Here is a 21694-nt window from a genome sequence, read left to right on the forward strand (position 1 = left end):
ATGCAAATTTTGTGAGTATACTCGCAACCCCCTTTTTATGTTTACCACTTTTTGGGGTGTAACATGTTACATTATTAAAAACACACTTAAACTTATTCTTTATGCAATGCACAAAAACAATCCTTATACATGAATACTATGTTGTGATACTTGATGCTTACGTGGACCATACTTATGTGATATGTTTTAGTCATTAGCTTTCACGAGCCTCCATTTGACATGTATAGCGCTATAGGAGTAACGCACCACCCCCCTTAAACTTGTGGTCATGTCGAATTAACTAAACTTTCTTGCGTAAACAGAGGATTGGCTAGAAATATTACATGCCATGTTAGGTTGATCTCGTATAAACTAAGTTGCCATGTGGATTCGTTTTAAACTTTTATACTTATACTTATACTTATGCTTAAACTTGTATACTCGCCTTTGCTTATGCATTAAATTGTATTTTTAACATGTTACAGGTTGATGATTGATGATGCTATGAAAATGGATAGCAAAGATGCCTAGATACTCATTTAGACGTCCTAAGTTTAAATTGTTGTATCAATTATGTTATGTTTTGAACAATGTTGTTATTTGAATTTCCTTGTATGTTTCGACAATTTATTTATGAAATGAAATCGGTTGAATTCAATATTGTCACGAATAGTGTTATGAAGTCTTTTGCAATCTATTTCGTCTCACTCCGATGTTTCCGCCATCGGTTGGGGTGTGACACTAAGTTCCTGGTCTAACATCTTTGCAGGTGTGTTGCGCGACCTTGGCATTGACCCGGAGGAGAAGAAGAAAAAACCAAACAAGAAGAAAAAGAAGGTGATTACTATCGATGCTGAACCATCCAATAAGAAGGACGGGAGCAACCGCGCAACTGCCGCTGCCTCTGATAAAGGTACTCACCGATTCCGGCAAAGTACGATTACGTTGTTGCAAGTGACTCACTCGAGGGTTTGTCCCGTATAGGTGAGAAGAAGACCGGAGTTGCTGGTTCGAAGAGCTCAGGGAGCGCGGGTTCCAGGAACCGAGATGCTGTTGCTACCTCCTCGTCTGTCACACCCCGAAAATCCACACACGGAGTATCACCGCCTTGGGAGCGTGACATGACCAGGATCAAGCCATCAATCATATTGAACATAGTATATAGTAATCGAAATAGTTCATAAAAACCCAATTCAATACAATTGATAATCAAACCAAATATAGTTTAAGTAGCAGAAGCATAATATGAAAACCCAATGTATGTAATAAGTTCAAGTGTTATAAAGTGTAACAAAACATCCAATCCATGCTCCACAACGACCTGCTCCTCCCTGTGCAAGCTCCATATGTACCTAAGGTCTTGCAAGGCATGCAGCAGAGAGTCAACAACTAGTTGAGCGAGTTCACAGTTAATAGTTCAGTAATCATAATAGTATAGTAAGCCTTATGTTTGTTCATTAGGTCATGTATCGTATCAGTTCGTATCGCAGCCCTCTAGGCATGTATGCGAAGATTAGGGAAAGTTTTCAAGTATTCTAGACTAGGTATATTTGTATCGCGGCCACCCGGCACATGTGCGAAGTTTAGCGTATAGTTCGCAGCCTTCCTAGGCATGTGTGCAAAGATTAGTCATATTATCGCAGCCAACTCTGGCATGTGTGCGAAGATCAGTCATATTATCGCAGCCAACCCCGGCGTGTGTGCGAAGATCAGTTCTATAAGTACCACTAGTCTAGTCGTATCTTATCAATAACCCTTCCTCACCCGAGGACCATATAATTAAGTTCCATATGCTAGGTAAGTACAAGTAAATAATCCAAAGCCATTCCCACCCTGGGAACCCCATGCCTTGGCTGTGTGAACTCACCTTGGTTTGCTCGGTATGATAGGTTATACGCTCACAAGTAATCAGTCAAGTCCTATGGTGTGCACGTGTATTAAATCAGTTCATGTTCGTAATGATACGCAGGTAATCTATGTTACAAAGTGTTTGGCAGTTAACATCATGTATCACATAAGTAGATAATCACATTCATGCAACTCAAGCTTTACATCGAGAGTTTTCACAGTTTGTTTTGACTTAGTTATTCATTAATAGTCTGGGTAAACTTAACTGTGTTAACAGCGTTGATCAGAATTATTAGAACTAACATGCATAGTAGCGTTAACACACTTAACAGGGTTAACACACTAACAAGGTTAACACATGTAACAGGAATAATAACTTAACAGTACTAGTTAACTAACAAAGTTAACAAACAATTAGAGTTAACAACTTAGCAACTTATCAATGGTTTACATGTTTAACAAAGTTACATACTTAACAGGATTACATGCATAAGATAACAGAGTTAACAATTTACAGAGCTACTATTTAGCTGTGTTTGCTGAACGAACAGGGTTAGGCATATATACATTAAAACATCGGACTATATGGCTCCCCCCCTTAAAAGTTCGGACATCCCTTCCCCTGTATAAAGGTCGGACCAAGGGGACTCCCCCTAAAAACTTCGGACCACATGTTGTAAAGGTCGGACAAGAGGGGCTCTCCCCTTAAAAGTCGGACAAGAGAGGGGGGCCCTTCCCTACTTAGAAGTTCGGACAAGGGGGGGGGGTTCCCCTCACAAACTCGGACAAGGGCATGGCCCAAAACTCGGACCCAGTGTGACACTCACAAAGCTCGGACCCTTACACAATGATAAAACTCGGACACTTATGCTCATCACAAAACTCGGACAACAACCACATTAAAAAGTCGGACCATTATCTTACATACATAAGTCGGACCAGTATATTTATACATCACAAATTCGGACTCTTATTATTCATAAAACTCGGATTCCTTATATCCCATACATAAAATTCGGATCCCTTATGTCATAAAAAAAAAAGTCGGACTATACTTCATTCCTGAAATTCGGACATGATAACATCATAAAAGTCGGACTGGTTAACAACATTAAGCGTACATTCAATCTTCATTGGAACGGTTACGTTCACGCAGACTACGATCAAAACCCTAGTTTCATACTTTGCATAGCAGAAATCAATTTCAACAATTAACATCCTCATCATATCAAGCATATTGGCATCAGACAATCGATTAAACACACAATCATAACCATTACGCAATAAATCAGAATTGATCGTAAGCACAGAACCATCATATGAAGAACTAGGGTTTACAAGAATTAAAAGAATCAAGAATTGAGAACAATCAAACAATCAATAAACAATTACCTTGAATTGATTCTAGTTAGAGTGTGGAATCAAGAGTGATGAATAGCTTGTGCCAATGATGAAGATGATGAATGCCAGAGAAGAATCAGAGAATATGCAAGTACGTGTTTTGGTTTTGTGTGATGATTAGTGAAAGGGATTAGGGTTAAGAATGATTAGAGTTTCACTAATTACTCTATACATCCCTAAGTATCATATTTTACATAAGTACACCATCTCAAAACAATTTCACAGTTTCACCACCAAGCATACATTTGACAACACTTATCACATAACCATGCACAATCACAATACACTTCATTGTATCGAAACGTGTACAATTTCATAGCAAACCAATTGTACAAATAAACAACTAAACAAACAACGAACGTGCAATAAATGCGAAATTGGAATCTTGGAAACTCGAGTTGTGACATTATCCCCAACTTGAAAGAAATTTCGTCCCGAAATTTAGCATGCGGTTACTGAGGAAGCTAGGTAAGTTGTATCGTTTACTGGTTTTCCTGGGGTGTCACATCATCCCCCCGTTGATTTGGAATTTCGTCCCGAAATTCTGTAGTAGTAGCTTCAGTCTCAGTAGTGGTTGCACGGTTTTTGAATAACTGGGGATACTTGAGTTCCATTTGATCTTCTCGTTCCCAGGTGTACTCTGGGCCACGACGGGAGTTCCAACGAACTCGTACAAGAGGTATTCTAGTGTTCTTGAGGACCTTGACATCCCGGTCCGTGATTTCAACTAGTTCCTCGACGAACTGCAACCGCTCGTCGATAGTGAGTTCCTTAAAAGGAACTATGAGGGTCTCATCTGACAGGCACTTCTTCAGATTCGACACGTGGAATACGTTGTGAACTGCACCGAGTTCAGCTGGTAGGTTTAGTCTGTAAGCTACTTTGCCTATTCTTTCAGTGCTTTCGAACAGTCCTACATACCGTGGATTGAGTTTGCCTCGTTTACCAAAACGAACCACACCCTTCCAGGGTGAGACTTTGAGTAGCACTCGATCCCCAACTTGGAACTCGAGCGGTTTTCTGCGTTTATCAGCGTAGCCTTTCTGGCGATCGCGAGCTGCCGCCATGCGTTGTCGTATTTGTGCTATTCGTTCAGTAGCATCAACTACCATTTCTGGACCGGTGATCTGACTATCCCCCACCTCTGCCCAACAGAGAGGTGACCGGCATTTACGTCCGTACAATGCCTCGAATGGAGCGGCTTGAATGCTGGTGTGGTAACTGTTATTATACGAGAACTCCACCAACGGGAGATGCTTTTCCCAGCTGTTGCCGAAATCGATAACACACGCCCGAAGCATGTCTTCTAGGGTTTGAATAGTGCGCTCAGACTGCCCATCCGTCTGAGGGTGATAAGCTGTGCTCATGTCTAATCGAGAGCCAAAAGCTTTGTGCATCGTTTGCCATAATTCTGAAGTGAATCGTGCATCCCGATCCGAAATAATAGAGGTTGGCACTCCGTGCCTTGAAACAACTTCTTTCAAGTAGATGTCTGCTAGAGTGGAGAACTTATCCGTTTCTTTGATAACCAAGAAATGAGCAGACTTTGTGAGTCGATCTACGATCACCCAAATAGTATCATTCCCGCGCTGGGATCTAGGCAGACCAGTAACAAAATCCATGGAAATTTCCTCCCATTTCCATTGTGGTATCCTGGGTTGCTGAAGTAAGCCTGAGGGCTTCTGGTACTCCGTCTTGACTCTCGCACAAGTCAAACATTTGCCGACATAAGTTGCAATGTGGGCCTTCATGCTAGGCCACCAGTATGTAGTTCTAATATCGTGGTACATTTTATCCGAACCTGGATGTACCGAGTAGCGAGACTTATGAGCTTCATCCATCACAAGTTCTCGTAAACCGCCATATAGTGGGACCCAAATACGTCCTGTTACATAGTAGGCGCCGTCTTCCTTCTGTTCTAATCGTTGCCTTGATCCGTGTAAGGCTTCAGCCTTGACGTTTTCTGGTTTCAATGCTTCTACCTGAGCATTTCGTATCTGTGCAGGAAGATCAGACTGAATCGTGAGCTGTAAGGCTCGTACACGCCTAGGTAGAGTGTCTTTTCGACTGATTGCGTCAGCCACAACATTGGCTTTGCCTGGATGGTACTTGATGGCGCATTCGTAATCATTAAGCAGCTCGACCCATCGTCGTTGACGCATGTTCAATTCCTTCTGCTTGAAGATATGCTCGAGACTCCTGTGATCGGTGTAAATGGTGCACTTGGTACCGTACAGGTAGTGTCGCCATATCTTAAGCGCGAAAACAACAACTCCCAGCTCTAAATCGTGCGTCGTGTAATTCCGTTCATGAACTTTGAGTTGCCGCGAAGCGTATGCAATAACTTTATCCCGCTGCATCAATACACAACCAAGCCCCTGTATCGATGCGTCACAATAGACCACAAAATCATCTGTGCCGTCTGGCAACGAGAGAATAGGTGCGCTGCATAGTCTATCCTTCAGATACTGAAAAGCCGTTTCTTGTGTATTACCCCAACGATAGGTAACACCTTTCTGTGTCAGCATCGTAAGCGGCTGTGCGATCTTCGAGAAGTCTTTGATGAATCGTTTGTAGTACCCTGCCAAACCCAAGAATTGGCGTATTTCCGTTGGTGTACGCGGTGCAGGCCAGTTCCTGATCGAATCTACCTTGGATGGATCAACATGAATCCCATCCCTGTTCACCACATGGCCTAAGAAGTGGACTTCACGAAGCCAGAAGTCGCATTTTGAAAACTTGGCATACAGTTGTTCCTTTCGAAGAAGTTCCAAGATAATACGTAAGTGCTGCTCGTGTTCCTCCTGACTCTTGGAGTAGATCAGAATGTCGTCGATGAAGACAATGACGAACTTGTCTAGATAGGGTTTGCACACCCTGTTCATAAGATCCATGAAAACTGCAGGCGCGTTCGTAAGCCCAAATGGCATGACTAAAAACTCGTAGTGACCGTAGCGAGTTCTGAATGCTGTCTTGGAGACGTCCTCATCCCGGACTCTCAGCTGATGATACCCTGACTTCAGGTCAATCTTGGAGTAGTAACTCGACCCTTGCAACTGGTCGAATAAGTCGTCAATACGAGGAAGAGGATAGCGGTTCTTCACTGTCACCTTGTTCAGTTCACGGTAATCAATTTCACATCCTGAAGGTGCCATCCTTCTTTTTCACGAATAGTACTGGAGCTCCCCAAGGCGAAGAGCTTGGACGAATGAAGCCCTTATCCAAGAGCTCTTGTAGTTGCTTAGACAGTTCTTCCAGTTCAGTTGGAGCTGATCGATACGGTGCGCGAGCTATAGGTGCTGCCCAGAACTATAGGAAAGAGGTCGATAGGGAACGTCTGGCCAGCAAGGATAAGATTACAATCCTGAACTATGAATGGCCTCTAGACTTGTACCATAAGCTAACACTACGACAGGTTTGGTGTTCAAGGAAGTTGGTGCACATTTTAATATTAGACTAACTTTCAAGGTCATATAATTGGTATTCACACCCGAATCAAACAAGACAATAACATAAAAGTCGTCAAGAAGAAATTTACCCATTGTTACGTTCCTGTTTCCATGGTCGTGGTTCTGAGTCTGGTCCTAGTTTATTTGTGGGCAATGCCTCTTGTAGTGATCTTTAGGATCACACTGAAAACATCCTTTAAAACTCTGTTGTTGCTGCTGATTCTAGGGAGATTGAGGCGGCCGTTGTTGTTCTTAAGTTACAGGACGTGAGTTTCGACAATCCTTAGCTTCATGACCAATCTTGAGACACCTCTGGCGACGACCCTTGTTGCACTGACCGCTGTGGTGTCTATTGCATCTGTTACACTTTGGATGATTTCCTCGATATCCACTCTGCCCGCGACTACTAGAAAATTGTTGTCTGGGGCTCTGGTAGTCATCTATCTTTTGCTGCTGCGCCAGAGGCTGGACCAAAATTAATTCCTTGCTCAGGCTTTCATCCCACTTGCGTTTGTTATCACTAGAAGCACATGTAGTATCAGTCTTAGCACGTTTCGGTAGTTTGTTCTGTTCTACAGCCTGGTCTGTGAGACGATGAGCAAGCCGAGTGACTTGCTAGATAGTGCCAAGATTAGTTGCGGTCACATGACTCTGAATTTCGGGCACCAGACCCTTGCGATACAGCTCGATGCGTTTGGTGGGAGGGTCTACCATAGTGGAACAAAACGTGGCTAATTCGTTTGATCTCCTCGTATAAGCTTCAATTTCAGACCCCACCATCTGTAGGTTGAGGAACTCTACCTCTAGTTTGTGGATGTCTTCTCTACTGCAAAACTCTTTCTTAATTAGGTCTTTGAACTCGTTCCAGGGGGTGGCATTAGCAGCTGCCAGCCCTAACATTTGAACATGTGCTTCCCACCAGGTTAACGCAACGCCTTCGAGTGTTCCAGTAGCAAACTTTACTCTACGAGACTCAGGGCAATCATGCACCTCGAAGTCAGTTTCGAGCCTTTCGAACCAATGGAGGAGGCCTACAACTCCCTCAGTTCCACTGAAGGTACTAGGTCGACAATCCTTGAGATTTTTGAAGGTGTAAACAGGTGGCTGAGCGTGTTGACCTATTGTGTATAAGAATAGGACAAGGTTAAACACAAGAGTTAGCTTAGGAGTGTAGGATCTAAAGATCCTAGTTACGACTGCAGGGTATACCTCCTGCTTGGATGGCTGCAAGTGCTGCAACAATTCGTTCGTTAATGAGAGCCGTCAACTGGGCTTGAGTCAAGTTGACACGTCCGGCCATGATCTTCATAGCAATAGTAGTGTAAGTGAGAATGGTTCGCGAGTAGTGCGATGACAGAAGAGTGTAAGCACATAGGTGTTCTCATGTAATAACGAATAGTAAACAATGTAATCTAAGCATACTACGAGCAAAGTTCTATGTAGTTCTAGCAAGCAGGTAATAAACATAAACCTTATCACCTAGGATGTTGAGTCTTGCACGTGGAGCGAGGCGTCGTTGTGGATCGTTGAGCACTGTACCGGTTATAGTTTGGTTTTAATAAAAACGTTTTCCCATATTAAAACCAAGTTCTCTATAACCAATGGCTCTGATACCAATCTGTCACACCCCCAAAATCCACACGGAGTATCACCGCTTGGGAGCGTGACATGACCAGGATCAAGCCATCAATCATATTGAACATAGTATATAGTAATCGAAATAGTTCATAAAAACCCAATTCAATACAATTGATGATCAAACCAAATATAGTTTAAGTAGCGGAAGCATAATATGAAAACCCAATGTATGTAATAAGTTCAAGTGTTATAAAGTGTAACAAAACATCCAATCCATGCTCCACAACGACCTGCTCCTCCCTGTGCAAGCTCCATATGTACCTAAGGTCCTGCAAGGCATGCAGCAGAGAGTCAACAACTAGTTGAGCGAGTTCACAGTTAATAGTTCAGTAATCGTAATAGTATAGTAAGCCTTATGTTCGTTCATTAGGTCATGTATCGTATCAGTTTGTATCGCAGCCCTCTAGGCATGTATCCGAAGATTAGGAAAGTTCTCAAGTATTCTAGACTAGGTATATTTGTATCGCGGCCACCCGGCACATGTGCGAAGTTTAGCGTATAGTTCGCAGCCTTCCTAGGCATGTGTGCGAAGATTAGTCATATTATCGCAGCCAACCCTGGCATGTGTGCAAAGATCAGTCATATTATCGCAGCCAACCCCAGCGTGTGTGCGAAGATCAGTTCTATAAGTATCACTAGTCTAGTCGTATCTTATCAATAACCCTTCCTCACCCGAGGACCATATAATTAAGTTCCATATGCTAGGTAAGTACAAGTAAATAATCCAAACCCATTCCCACCCTGGGAACCCCATGCCTTGGCTGTGTGAACTCACCTTGGTTTGCTCGGTATGATAGGTTATGCGCTCACAAGTAATCAGTCAAGTCCTATGGTGTGCACGTGTATTAAATCAGTTCATGTTCGTAATGATACACAGGTAATCTATGTCACAAAGTGTTTGGCAGTTAACATCATGTATCACATAAGTAGATAATCACATTCATGCAACTCAAGCTTTACATCGAGAGTTTTCACAGTTTGTTTTGACTTAGTTATTCATTAACAGTCTGGGTAAACTTAACTGTGTTAACAACGTTGATCAGAATTATTAGAACTAACATGCATAGTAGCGTTAACACACTTAACAGGGTTAACACACTAACAAGGTTAACATATGTAACAGAAATAATAACTTAACAGTACTAGTTAACTAACAAAGTTAACAAACAATTAGAGTTAACAACTTAGCAACTTATCAATTGTTTACATGTTTAACAAAGTTACATACTTAACAGGATTACATGCATAAGATAACAGAGTTAACAATTTACAGAGCTACTATTTAGCTGTGTTTGCTGAACGAACAGGGTTAGGCATATATACATTAAAACATCGGACTATATGCCCCCCCCCCTTAAAAGTTCGGACATCCATTCCCCTGTATAAAGGTCGGACCAAGGGGACTCCCCCTAAAAACTTCGGACCACATGTTGTAAAGGTCGGACAAGAGGGGCTCTCCCCTTAAAAGTCGGACAAGAGAGGGGGGCCCTTCCCTACTTAGAAGTTCGGACAAGGGGGGGGGGGGTTTCCCCTCACAAACTCGGACAAGGGCATGGCCCAAAACTCGGACCCAGTGTGACACTCACAAAGCTCGGACCCTTACACAATGATAAAAATCGGACACTTATGCTCATCACAAAACTCGGACAACAACCACATTAAAAAGTCGGACCATTATCTTACATACATAAGTCGGACCAGTATATTTATACATCACAAAGTTCGGACTCTTATTATTCATATATAAAACTCGGATTCCTTATATCCATACATAAAATTCGGATCCCTTATGTCATAAAAAAAAGTCGGACTATACTTCATTCCTGAAATTCGGACATGATAACATCATAAAAGTCGGACTAGTTAACAACATTAAGCGTACATTCAATCTTCACTGGAACGGTTACGTTCACGTAGACTACGATCAAAACCCTTGTTTCATACTTTGTATAGCAGAAATCAATTTCAACAATTAACATCCTCATCATATCAAGCATATTGGCATCAGACAATCGATTAAACACACAATCATAACCATTACGCAATAAATCAGAATTGATCGTAAGCACAGAACCATCATATGAAGAACTAGGGTTTACAAGAATCACAAGAATCAAGAATTGAGAACAATCAAACAATCAATAAACAATTACCTTGAATTGATTCTAGTTAGAGTGTGGAATCAAGAGTGATGAATAGCTTGTGCCAATGATGAAGATGATGAATGCCAGAGAAGAATCAGAGAATATGCAAGTACGTGTTTTGGTTTTGTGTGATGATTAGTGAAAGGGATTAGGGTTAAGAATGATTAGAGTTTCACTAATTACTCTATACATCCTTAAGTATCATGTTTTACATAAGTACACCATCTCAAAACAATTTCACAGTTTCACCACCAAGTTCATACATTTGACAACACTTAACACATAACCATGCACAATCACAATACACTTCATTGTATCGAAACGTATACAATTTCATAGCAAACCAATTGTACAAATAAACAACTAAACAAACAACGAACGTGCAATAAATGCGAAATTGGAATCTTGGAAACTCGAGTTGTCACATTATCCCCAACTTGAAAGAAATTTCGTCCCGAAATTTAGCATGCGGTTACTGAGGAAGCTAGGTAAGTTGTATCGTTTACTGGTTTTCCTGGGGTGCCCACATCGTCCATCGCGCTGGATGAAGAAGAAGAGGAAGAAGAAGAAGAAGAAGAAGAAGAAGATGCTATTAAGTTGATAAGCAGGAAAAGAAGCAGGGAGGAGAGTGCTGCTGGCGTCCAGGCGGCGCAGAAGACTGGGGGTGCCCCAGTAATAGGCAAACAGAGCAGTCTGCGCTCTCTCTACAAATTCTCTCCAGGTTAGTGTTATGACTACCTTCATGCTTTCTTTAATGAAATTTCTTTTTAACGCTTGGCTTCTGCAGAGGCCAAGAAGAAGACCCTTGAAAAAAAAGGGTGTTGAGTTTAGGGATCCCCAAGAACCGGCACAGAAGAAAACCAAGTTTGTGATCAAGCCTTTAAAGTCTGCTGAGTTAGAGGTTGAGAAAGAGAAAAAGAAAGTTGCTGAGAAACCTGTTGAGAAGGAGAAAGAAAAAAAGAAAGAGAAGGTCGCAGAAAAGTCTGAGGGCGATAAATCCAAGCAGACCGGGGCCGCTGCTACCGTTGCACATGAGAAGGCACAGGGTCCGGAGGTCATGCATATCATGGGGCTTGACCAGCCCCTTCATGAGAAAAAAAAGGAAACTACTCGGGGGAAGGGACCCGAGGTTGTTAAGCCAACCAATGTAACGCCCCGCTTTCAGAGACTTACCTTAATAAGAAAAGATTTCTTACGTTTCTATTTTTGGAAACCTACATCCGTATCATTTTCATATTTCACTCTCGGTTCGTAATTCGAAACTTTAATTCGTAATAAAACTTGGTTAGTTTACCTAAATTATACATTTATTTCGGGTGTTCGTTTTACATTTATCTCTTTGTCATGACCAACACATATCCATCGTCCTCGTAAACACATGCTAACTTACCACGACTTGTAATTTCGTGAGGACATGCGTTTAGTTTGTACAAATGGTTAGTTGTTCATTTACCGTACCTAATTTCACACTTTTATACTTGATTATACCTTCACGAAACGTAAATCTAAACTTTTACACATGAGTAGTACTTAAATAAAAGTTTAGAAATACATAAACTATGGTCACATGTTTGGTAAATATTAATTATATGTTTGCTTGCTAAATAATAATTAGATGTTTGTTAAACATTACTTATATGTTTGTTGAAATAATAATTATATGTTAGTTACGCATGAGACAAAGTCGCTTTACCTTAGATTAAGGTCTTAATTATCAAAAGCTAAAAGTGGGTCGGTGATCCTAAATCACGGCCACCCTTGACCCGAAGCTCAACTATTCACCGCCACACATTAATGAATACATTCGCCGGAACCAGGTTCGTGTCGGAGCTCAACTCGCGTTTCTTACGTGTTCGGTATATTTCTTTCCTTGATAAGGTTTGAGTTTCTTATTTCGTTTATGTATGGGACTGTTGAGGTCTTTTAATGTTTAAGCAACGTTCAAATCAACTGAAATATATGAAATGATTTATCACAGTTTGCTTATGTTGATGAACATTATACAAACAACAGTAGAAGATGCAATCTTTGTTTTATGAGCCTCCAAATGGTTTCATCTCAAATTTTTTTACCATTTCTTGAAAAATGAATCAATTCCTTTAATGGAACGTTTCCAAGTAAAAATGACCAATCTAAATTCCTTTAGTGGAAAGTTTACTAAAATCTTTCTTTTACAATAAATACTAATAATATAATAAATTTTTAATAGCTAAATAACAAATTTTTAAACCATAAAAATAAGGATTTATTACCTAAGTTGTAGAATTTAACTAGATTGTGTTATGGTGTCTTAATATCTAGGATAATCTTTTCGTTCGATCGGTTTCTCAACTTTTACTCGTGCGTTATTTCACAAGAAATCGCAACGCAACCAATGTGAGTATACTCGATCCCTTTTTGCTTTAAACACTTTTGGGATGCAACATGTATTCTATATTCAAACACGTGACACTTGAAACTTATTTGAAACATACTCTATCCATTTAAACATGAAACATGAAACTTGTGATACTTGAGACTATTTTGTGCTATGTGAACGTTTAATCCCTGTGTGTAGTTCCGCCTTAACATTAGTAGCGCTATAGGGGTAATGCACCTCCCCCATTTGTAGTCGAGGGGTATTGTTAGGATGAGACATGTTAACCTCCCGTGAAACTTTGGGATAGGCACTTTAACGCATTGGAAACTTGGGCTATCACTTGGACTGCGTGAACTAGCATGGCTGAAACTATTTTATTATGTTTATGTTGGATATGAGTTTTTAAACGTTTAAACTATTATGCTATGTATTCAAACTTGTATACTCGCCAACTTTTGTTGATTTTATTTTAATACATGTTGCAGGTTGATAGACAAGATGATGAAGAAATCAAGTTAGGATGGACTTAGATACTCATTCCAATAATAAACAATGTTTGTTGCAATTTGTCTTTATTTGAAACAATGTATTGGAAAATTTAATCATTTATGAAATTGGATTTAAATAATATTGTCACATAGTGTTATGATGTCTCTTGCAATCTAGTTTTCGTCTCATCCCGATATTTCCGCCATCGGTTGGGGTGTGACAGATTGGTATCAGAGCCATAACTATAGGGAATTAGGAAAAGTAGGAATGCTTTTACCTAGTCTATAGTTTTAGATCCTTATTCCTAGGTGTTTCTTGAAACTACTTGCATGCTACTTATTTGATTCTTATTCATCCTCTTTAAACTTTTAAGCATATATGTCGTTTTATCTTTATGCACTATACTTGATATGCCATCCTTATGTGTTAATATTTGTTTCATTATGTGATAATGTTTGCGTTATTATGTGTCGATTCTTGTTTTAATATTCTATTCTTATGTGTTATTCTTGACAAGTCTTCTTATGTGTTATTACTTGTTCGTTTATTTCCTTAACATACGTTTTTCTAAGGCTTTTGTTTGATTATTCTAAATCCGACAACACTCATATTATACAAACGAGACGAGTTTACCAAAATAGGCGTTAAACCCACAATTTGGTAAACGACTCTCATCCCGCTTGATTTTATTTTTGCACGGAATTCACCATTTAGGTAGGAGTGAAATCCACATCTTAATGGAAATTTCAAATTTAAATTCTAGTGGACCCTCGTCAACGTGTCAAAATTTAATTTGACCCGACAAGTACCAACCACGCTTAGGGTACGAAGTCGTCAAGTTAGGGGTGAAACCCGCATCTCATCGACTAGTCCCACTCCTTCATTTTATAAATCCCGCCAAGTCATGAATTTTCGATTGAATTTGGGCATGTAGTAACCGGAAGGGTGAATACCGTCAACCGACTTATCGGCGAGAGTATACCACCTATTAGGCCAAAGCATGCTTCTCAATTTCAAAAGATCTTTCGACCACTTTGGTTAGTCAATGTTCCGTTAGGAACCATCCAAGTTTTATTCGAACTTACGCTTTATTATTTTCGATCTTTTATGATGAAACCCTCTTTTGACAATTTTGAACCATTATGAGATTTCACTTTTGCGCATGCATCATACTATTACTTTTCATACGATAATACATTATTAGCATGCATAATTTCACGTAATTTTATTTACACTTTTTGTAACAACGAGTGGAGACATATCATCGAGATAGGAGTGATTTCCTTACCTTGACGATTAACTTTCTAATATTGCAACGACCTCACCAATGGATTTGGGGTGATTCCCTTGCCTAGGTGATAGTAACCAACACTTTCTTTTAATAAACTATAATATGTAAACACGATCATGTCTACGTCCGATCGTTTATCGTTACAAATCATTAATTATTTCAAAATGCATTGTTTATATGAATGAATTGCACATCCTACAATCTATTTTCATATAGCTCTTACACGCAAAATTCTTAACTTATATCCTAAACGCTTATTCCTCAATTTTCAAAATTTAACGAAATGCTACTTATCAACCTAGTCGGTCTAATAAATCCTTTGCCCACAAAATTTCGTATTCCACGTAATTACTAAAACACACTCATCTCGCACCGTTATATTAAAGATTTTCATTTTTCAATTAAGAATCAAACAAACTTTTCACACAAAATATTACAAATATTATTCGATCGTTTAGCAAAACCCTTTTCAAAACCAACAAAATATTTTATTAAGAACACCTTTCATGATGACTAAACACATTTACCAAATTCCTTCTTCTAAGGATCAACTTTTCACAAGAATCGGTAAACTTCGAAATTTTACAATACAAAGTTACGATGCAAACTTATTAATCTCTAGAACTTTTCAAAACCTCACTTGATACGTCAATATTATTCGAAACACGTGGGCAAAGAAACTTCATAGGACCCAATAATTTTCAACTATATCAATTTTTCAAAAACCATAGTAGCATTTCCATTCCTTTACAAAGTACCTTTTCGCATAACCAATAAACGTTTTATACTCTTGTTACATTCACAAACTAGAGTCTATATTTTGTGACAACTAAATCTATTTTAACTTCACGTTTCGCGCAAACAACTATATACGCATATCATTTTACACCTTTTAGTCAATATCTCACAACAATCTCACGCGTGTCACTCGTTCTCCTTTTCCTTTCACACTCAAAACTTTTAAATCTTTTACGCACATAAACTCGTGTATTTTAATTTATACTATAAACAAAATCATTATATCCTACATCCATACTTATACATCTTATGCCTTCACTTATATTCACACGTACGCATTTATGTTATACTCATGATTCAAAATTCATACGTTTTACATTTATACAAACACTCACAATTATACATTTACGTTGTACTTACATTCATGTTTATACTATATTCCTATTCATGTTCAAACATTTTATGTTTTCAAATACACTTATACAACTTTGTTTACACTTATATTCATGCACATATATTTTATTCATACTCAAACCCTCATGTTTTACACCTATATTCACGTTCGTATCTATGTTCATACATCTTATGTTCACACTTATACTCTTATTCATACTCATACGCTTTGGGTTGATACTTATACTCATGTTTGTACTCACATTTTATACTCATTTTTTTCATACACGTTATGCTTATACATGTGCTTACACTCTTGTCATACGTTTTGTGCTTATGCTCACATGCGTGTACATATTTAAACTTATACTATGCTCATGCTTTTTACTAAAAAAGTTATACTTTCGCGCCTATACACGAGCGAAACCCGAGGGATTCGCTTCCGTTGGTCTTATACTATTCGGGACACAAAGATACTTATATGTTACATTTTTACACACGCGCAATCTTATTTTCATACGCAACTAGTCCAAGCTATGCAGACTATGCGACGATCAATATAATCGCGGGTGCACACGGGATTATAATGATAGGCGTATGAGAACCATAGAGTGGACTACTGCGTGTGGTAAGACACGGAACGTAGCATTGCACTGAACAACGAAACAGACGTAACGTGGTAAGGACATGGTGGATACGTCGCTGGTACATCTTATATATAAGTGTTTTCACCATGTTACCAAACTTTCGTCAAACGTGCCATGAGAAATTCAGTGTTTACCTTTTGGAACTAATACAAACTTTAAACAACTCACAAACGCATTATATCCGATTATCCACGACGAGACTTCATTCTTAACTCATCATTTTCATTTATCCAATACTTATGCCATTCTTATACTTGCATTTGTCTTTTAAAAGCCAATCATTCACTTTTATACTCCTATTATCCTCCATTATTCTTGTCTTTCGTACAAACCCCATTTACAAACAGTCGGTTTAAATGTTTGAAACCTAAAATACCTTCTTACTATTTAAGGATATCTTCCATCCTTGTTTACGTGTCAAAACGCTATTTGGCCGTTACCTTAAAAACCATTTTATTGTTATTTAAAATACCTAACTTCCTCGTTTTTTTTTTCACCGATAATGAATTCTCTACAAAAACTGGAATTATCAATGCTCTTTGAAACCAATGAAACTTTTGCAGTGCGGCCACACTTTTCATCAAAATACAACCCGTTTTATACGAAAACTTTTCTTCTTAGGTGACCTCTTTTGAAATTCTACACCCATCGGTCTATTCGAACTTAAACAAACTCACTTTGCATACACACACACATGCACGTTTTACTTACAATAAATGCCTCAAGTAACTTTAGTTAAACAAACTACTTAAAGAAATCTATTCTTTTGTTCATCGGAATACCCTTCCATTTTCAACACACTTCAAACTCAAAAATCTCAATTTTTGTCAATCATTTTAGCCAAAATGTCTTTCAAAAAAAAAAGTCTTCCTCTCGAATAAATTTCGCGACGAAATTTCCTAAAGGAGGGGAGACTGTAACGCCCTGCTTTCAGAGACTTACCTTAATAAGAAAAGATTTCTTACGTTTCTATTTTTGGAAACCTACATCCGTATCATTTTCATATTTCACTCTCGGTTCGTAATTCGAAACTTTAATTCGTAATAAAACTTGGTTAGTTTACCTAAATTATACATTTATTTCGGGTGTTCGTTTTACATTTATCTCTTTGTCATGACCAACACATATCCATCGTCCTCGTAAACACATGCTAACTTACCACGACTTGTAATTTCGTGAGGACATGCGTTTAGTTTGTACAAATGGTTAGTCGTTCATTTACCATACCTAATTTCACACTTTTATACTTGATTATACCTTCACGAAACGTAAATCTAAACTTTTACACATGAGTAGTACTTAAATAAAAGTTTAGAAATACATAAACTATGGTCACATGTTTGGTAAATATTAATTATATGTTTGCTTGCTAAATAATAATTAGATGTTTGTTAAACATTACTTATATGTTTGTTGAAATAATAATTATGTGTTAGTTACGCATGTGACAAAGTAGCTTTACCTTAGATTAAGGTCTAAATTATCAAAAGCTAAAAGTGGGTCGGTGATCCTAAATCACGGCCACCCTTGACCCGAAGCTCAACTATTCACCGCCACACATTAATGAATATATTAATAATAATAATTATATATATATATTTGATAGTTATACCATAATTCATCTTTAATATCTAAAATAGGAGGCCAAAGTGGACAAAAAAAAATAATAAATGAATGATATTTGGTTGGTCTCAGCCAGCAACATGTGCAGCCAAAACTTGATCCACAGCCAAGGATTGGTCCGACCCAATTCTTTTTGTGTTAAACAACCAAATTAGACATTGAAATAACTAGGCTTTGCCATAGATTATGTCAACTAACAAACATAAAGGGCTGTGATTGTCAAGATTTGAAAGGCATTTCAGCTGGCCTTACGGCTGATCGTAATCCACAGCCAAAAGTGGTTGACCAACTTATTGGTGTATTTGTTGGCTCCATATTCCCAATTTAATTCTCATTAAAACTTTAACCCTTTTCCCTCCCTTCTATTTTGTCTTCAGCTTCATCTAAACCCACACACAAATGCAAGAACTCTCTCTCTGTGTCTCTCTCTCTCCCTCTCTCTCTCTCTCTCTCGAATATATGTACGGACAACACCTACAAGCAGCAATCAACTTCCTACCCCCTTTTCACATTCCCTTGTCCGATCCCTCTAAGCATCGGTGACAGGAGCCGAGCTCCGGGGACTCCTTCTGCCAACGCCACTCGCCCAGGCAGACACACCCCCCCACCTCCTCGCTTCTTCTTGAACCTATCATACAACACCCTCCTGCTCGATTGAACGGCTGGCGACCACCACCGTCTGGTGGCGGCGGCACACGGCACGAGATAAGAGAGAGAGATCGGAGACGAAGGGTGACGACAGCGGTGGACGTCCGACCACGGCGGCGACGATTCAGGTCACGGAGCGACGGAGACGACACCGGAGGTACGAGACCGTGCCGGAGAACCTGCAAGTGGCCGGAACGTCGGAGACATTCGCCGGAACCAGGTTCGCGTCGGAGCTCAACTCGCGTTTCTTACGTGTTCGGTATATTTCTTTCCTTGATAAGGTTTGAGTTTCTTATTTCGTTTATGTATGGGACTGTTGAGGTCTTTTAATGTTTAAGCAACTTTCAAATCAACTGAAATACATGAAATGATTTATCACAATTTGCTTATGTTGATGAACATTATACAAACAACAGTAGAAGATGTAATCGTTGTTTTATGAGCCTCCAAATGGTTTCATCTCAAATTTTTTTACCATTTCTTGAAAAATGAATCAATTCCTTTAATGGAATGTTTCCAAGTAAAAATGACCAATCTAAATTCCTTTAGTGGGAAGTTTACTAAAATCTTTCTTTTACAATAAATACTAATAATATAATAAATTTTTAATAGCTAAATAATAAATTTTTAATAGCTAAATAACAAATTTTTAAACCATAAAAATTAGGATTTATTACCTAAGTTGTAGAATTTAACTAGATTGTGCTATGGTGTCTTAATATCTAGGATAATCTTTTCTTTCGATCGGTTTCTCAACTTTTACTCGTGCGTTATTTCACAAGAAATCGCAACGCAACCAATGTGAGTATACTCGATCCCTTTTTGCTTTAAACACTTTTGGGATGCAACATGTATTCTATATTCAAACACGTGACACTTGAAACTTATTTGAAACATACTCTATCCATTTAAACATGAAACTTGTGATACTTGAGACTATTTTGTGCTATGTGAACGTTTAATCCCTGTGTGTAGTTCCGCCTTAACAATAGTAGCGCTATAGGGGTAATGCACCTCCCCCATTTGTAGTCGAGGGGTATTGTTAGGATGAGACATGTTAGCCTCCCGTGAAACTTTGGGATAGGCACTTTAACGCATTGGAAACTTGGGCTATCACTTGGACTGCGTGAACTAGCATGGCTGAAACTATTTTATTATGTTTATGTTGGATATGAGTTTTAAAACGTTTAAACTATTATGCTATGTATTCAAACTTGTATACTCGCCAACTTTTGTTGATTTTATTTTAATACATGTTGCAGGTTGATAGACAAGATGATGAAGAAATCAAGTTAGGATGGACTTAGATACTCATTCCAATAATAAACAATGTTTGTTGCAATTTGTCTTTATTTGAAACAATGTATTGGAAAATTTAATCATTTATGAAATTGGATTTAAATAATATTGTCACATAGTGTTATGATGTCTCTTGCAATCTACTTTTCGTCTCATCCCGATATTTCCGCCATCGGTTGGGGTGTGACAACCAAGCCCGCGCAGGTTGATGCCCCCACCCAAACTGCTCAAGTTACTTCTGCTGCTGGGGGATCGGTTGCTGCTTTGCATAAGGAGGCTACCACTGATGCTAGTGGTGCGGGTGCTGGTGTTAACGTCCGTTTCAGCGCTTTCGCGGCTGGGTAAGCTGGTGCGGGGAGCCAAATCTGGATGACTCATCCTCTGATAGGTCCTAAAGATACCTTAGGGGATATCTACTATAAGACTTATACCGAGGAGGCTCTCGACGATGCTCCCCACCATCCACCATGGGGCTTGAAGCAGAAAGACACTTTCTTGGAGTTTAGTCCATGCCGCGACTGGTTCCTGAATTCCTTCCCTCCCGGTGAGGTTAACCGGCAAAGGGCACGCCCATGATGGATTATACCATGCCTACATTGTTGGTGAGGCCAATACTCGCGCTGCCAATCACCAAATTGTGCATGAATGGCGCACAATGATTAAGGAGCGGGGTGATTGGGAAAAGTATCGTGAACGTTTGTTGAGGCAAGTCAAGGACTTTGAGAAGATGAAAGCTAACTTTAGTGAGGAAAAAGCCAAGTTCGAGTCTGATAGAAAATCTGAGGAGTGGGGCCGCGAGGGCTTATGGGGCAAGCTTCGTGCTGCTGAGGATCTCTTGGCGAAAGAGCGTGCTGATTGGAAGGAGATATGCAAAAAGGATAATCAGCCCATGTATGCAGTTCGCACCAAGATTACCGACCTTGAGGCCCAAAATGCCACATTAATGAAGAAGGTTGAGGATGTTGAGGCTGACAAAGAGCGTGCTGAGGTGCAATAACTTTACCTTTTCCTTCCTCAAGTTTTTTACTTGTCAAAATTCTTCGAAGTCATTTTCTTATCTCGCGCAGGCTAAGTTAAAGGCTCAATTGGCGAGCAAGGACAAGGACTTGCATGCCAAGGATGTGGAGATTACGGAGTTGAAGCGTAGATTGCGTGAGCAGACTGACAAGAGCGAATCGTTGGAGACTGATTTGGAGGCTGAAAGAGTTAAGGCCGCTACCGCTGAGGAGGCCAAACAGAAGGCCGATGAGGCGCGAGAGATTAGCACCTCTGCTCTTAATGTAGCCCAAAACAATTATGCTGAAGCTCAATCAATCGTAGATACGCTGGTCTCCGAGGTTGAATGGATGCGCGGTAGAGGGGTAGTCCTGGTAAGGTCCTCCTCTTTTTAACTTAGGTTTTATTTTTGTTGTCTTGGTTCTTATTCGTTGTCTCTTTTTTTTGTAGATGGCTAACTCCATTTTGAATGCTTCTGAGCTGGATGCGGCTGTTGCCGCTCTCATAGATGCCTCACACGCGGTTGGGCACTGTGGAGGTTATCTAAAGTGTGCTCAACATGTTGAAGAAGCGTTTGGACAGGAGTTTGATGTTAGTCATTGCTCAGTGACCGATCAGGCTGACGCTGCATTAGCCTGCGCTGAAGGGGTTTATGACCATTTGTCACTGCCTGTGATGGATTTGGTTGCAGAAGCGCTGAAGCATGATGACTGGTGTCATCGGCTAAAGACTATCCTAGACCCTCCATAGAC

The 21694-nt window shown here is 39.6% G+C and overlaps 1 protein-coding gene and 1 long non-coding RNA gene across 3 annotated transcripts; both read left to right on the forward strand.

The window, feature by feature from the left end:
• The first annotated feature begins 18334 nt into the window (after window positions 1-18334).
• On the forward strand, window positions 18335-20062 carry LOC118490141. 2 transcript variants are annotated; one of them, XR_004888324.1, is made up of 3 exons: window positions 18335-18906; window positions 19374-19448; window positions 19910-20062. It is a non-coding gene; the product is annotated as an uncharacterized LOC118490141 (long non-coding RNA). The 2 variants fall into 2 exon arrangements; XR_004888325.1 differs by lacking the exon at window positions 19374-19448 and having other exon boundaries at window positions 18337-18906.
• Window positions 20063-20601: 539 nt separating this feature from the next.
• LOC110931254 (myosin-6-like) lies at window positions 20602-21357 on the forward strand. Its single transcript, XM_022174654.2, has 2 exons — window positions 20602-20934; window positions 21014-21357. Exons 1-2 carry the CDS (start codon window positions 20602-20604, stop codon window positions 21335-21337), a joined length of 657 nt encoding a protein of 218 aa, XP_022030346.2. The 3' UTR covers window positions 21338-21357.
• The last annotated feature ends 337 nt before the right edge of the window (window positions 21358-21694 follow it).

Source organism: Helianthus annuus, chromosome 3 (genome assembly GCF_002127325.2).
Source record: "Helianthus annuus cultivar XRQ/B chromosome 3, HanXRQr2.0-SUNRISE, whole genome shotgun sequence".
In the NCBI taxonomy this organism is placed as follows: domain Eukaryota; kingdom Viridiplantae; phylum Streptophyta; class Magnoliopsida; order Asterales; family Asteraceae; genus Helianthus; species Helianthus annuus.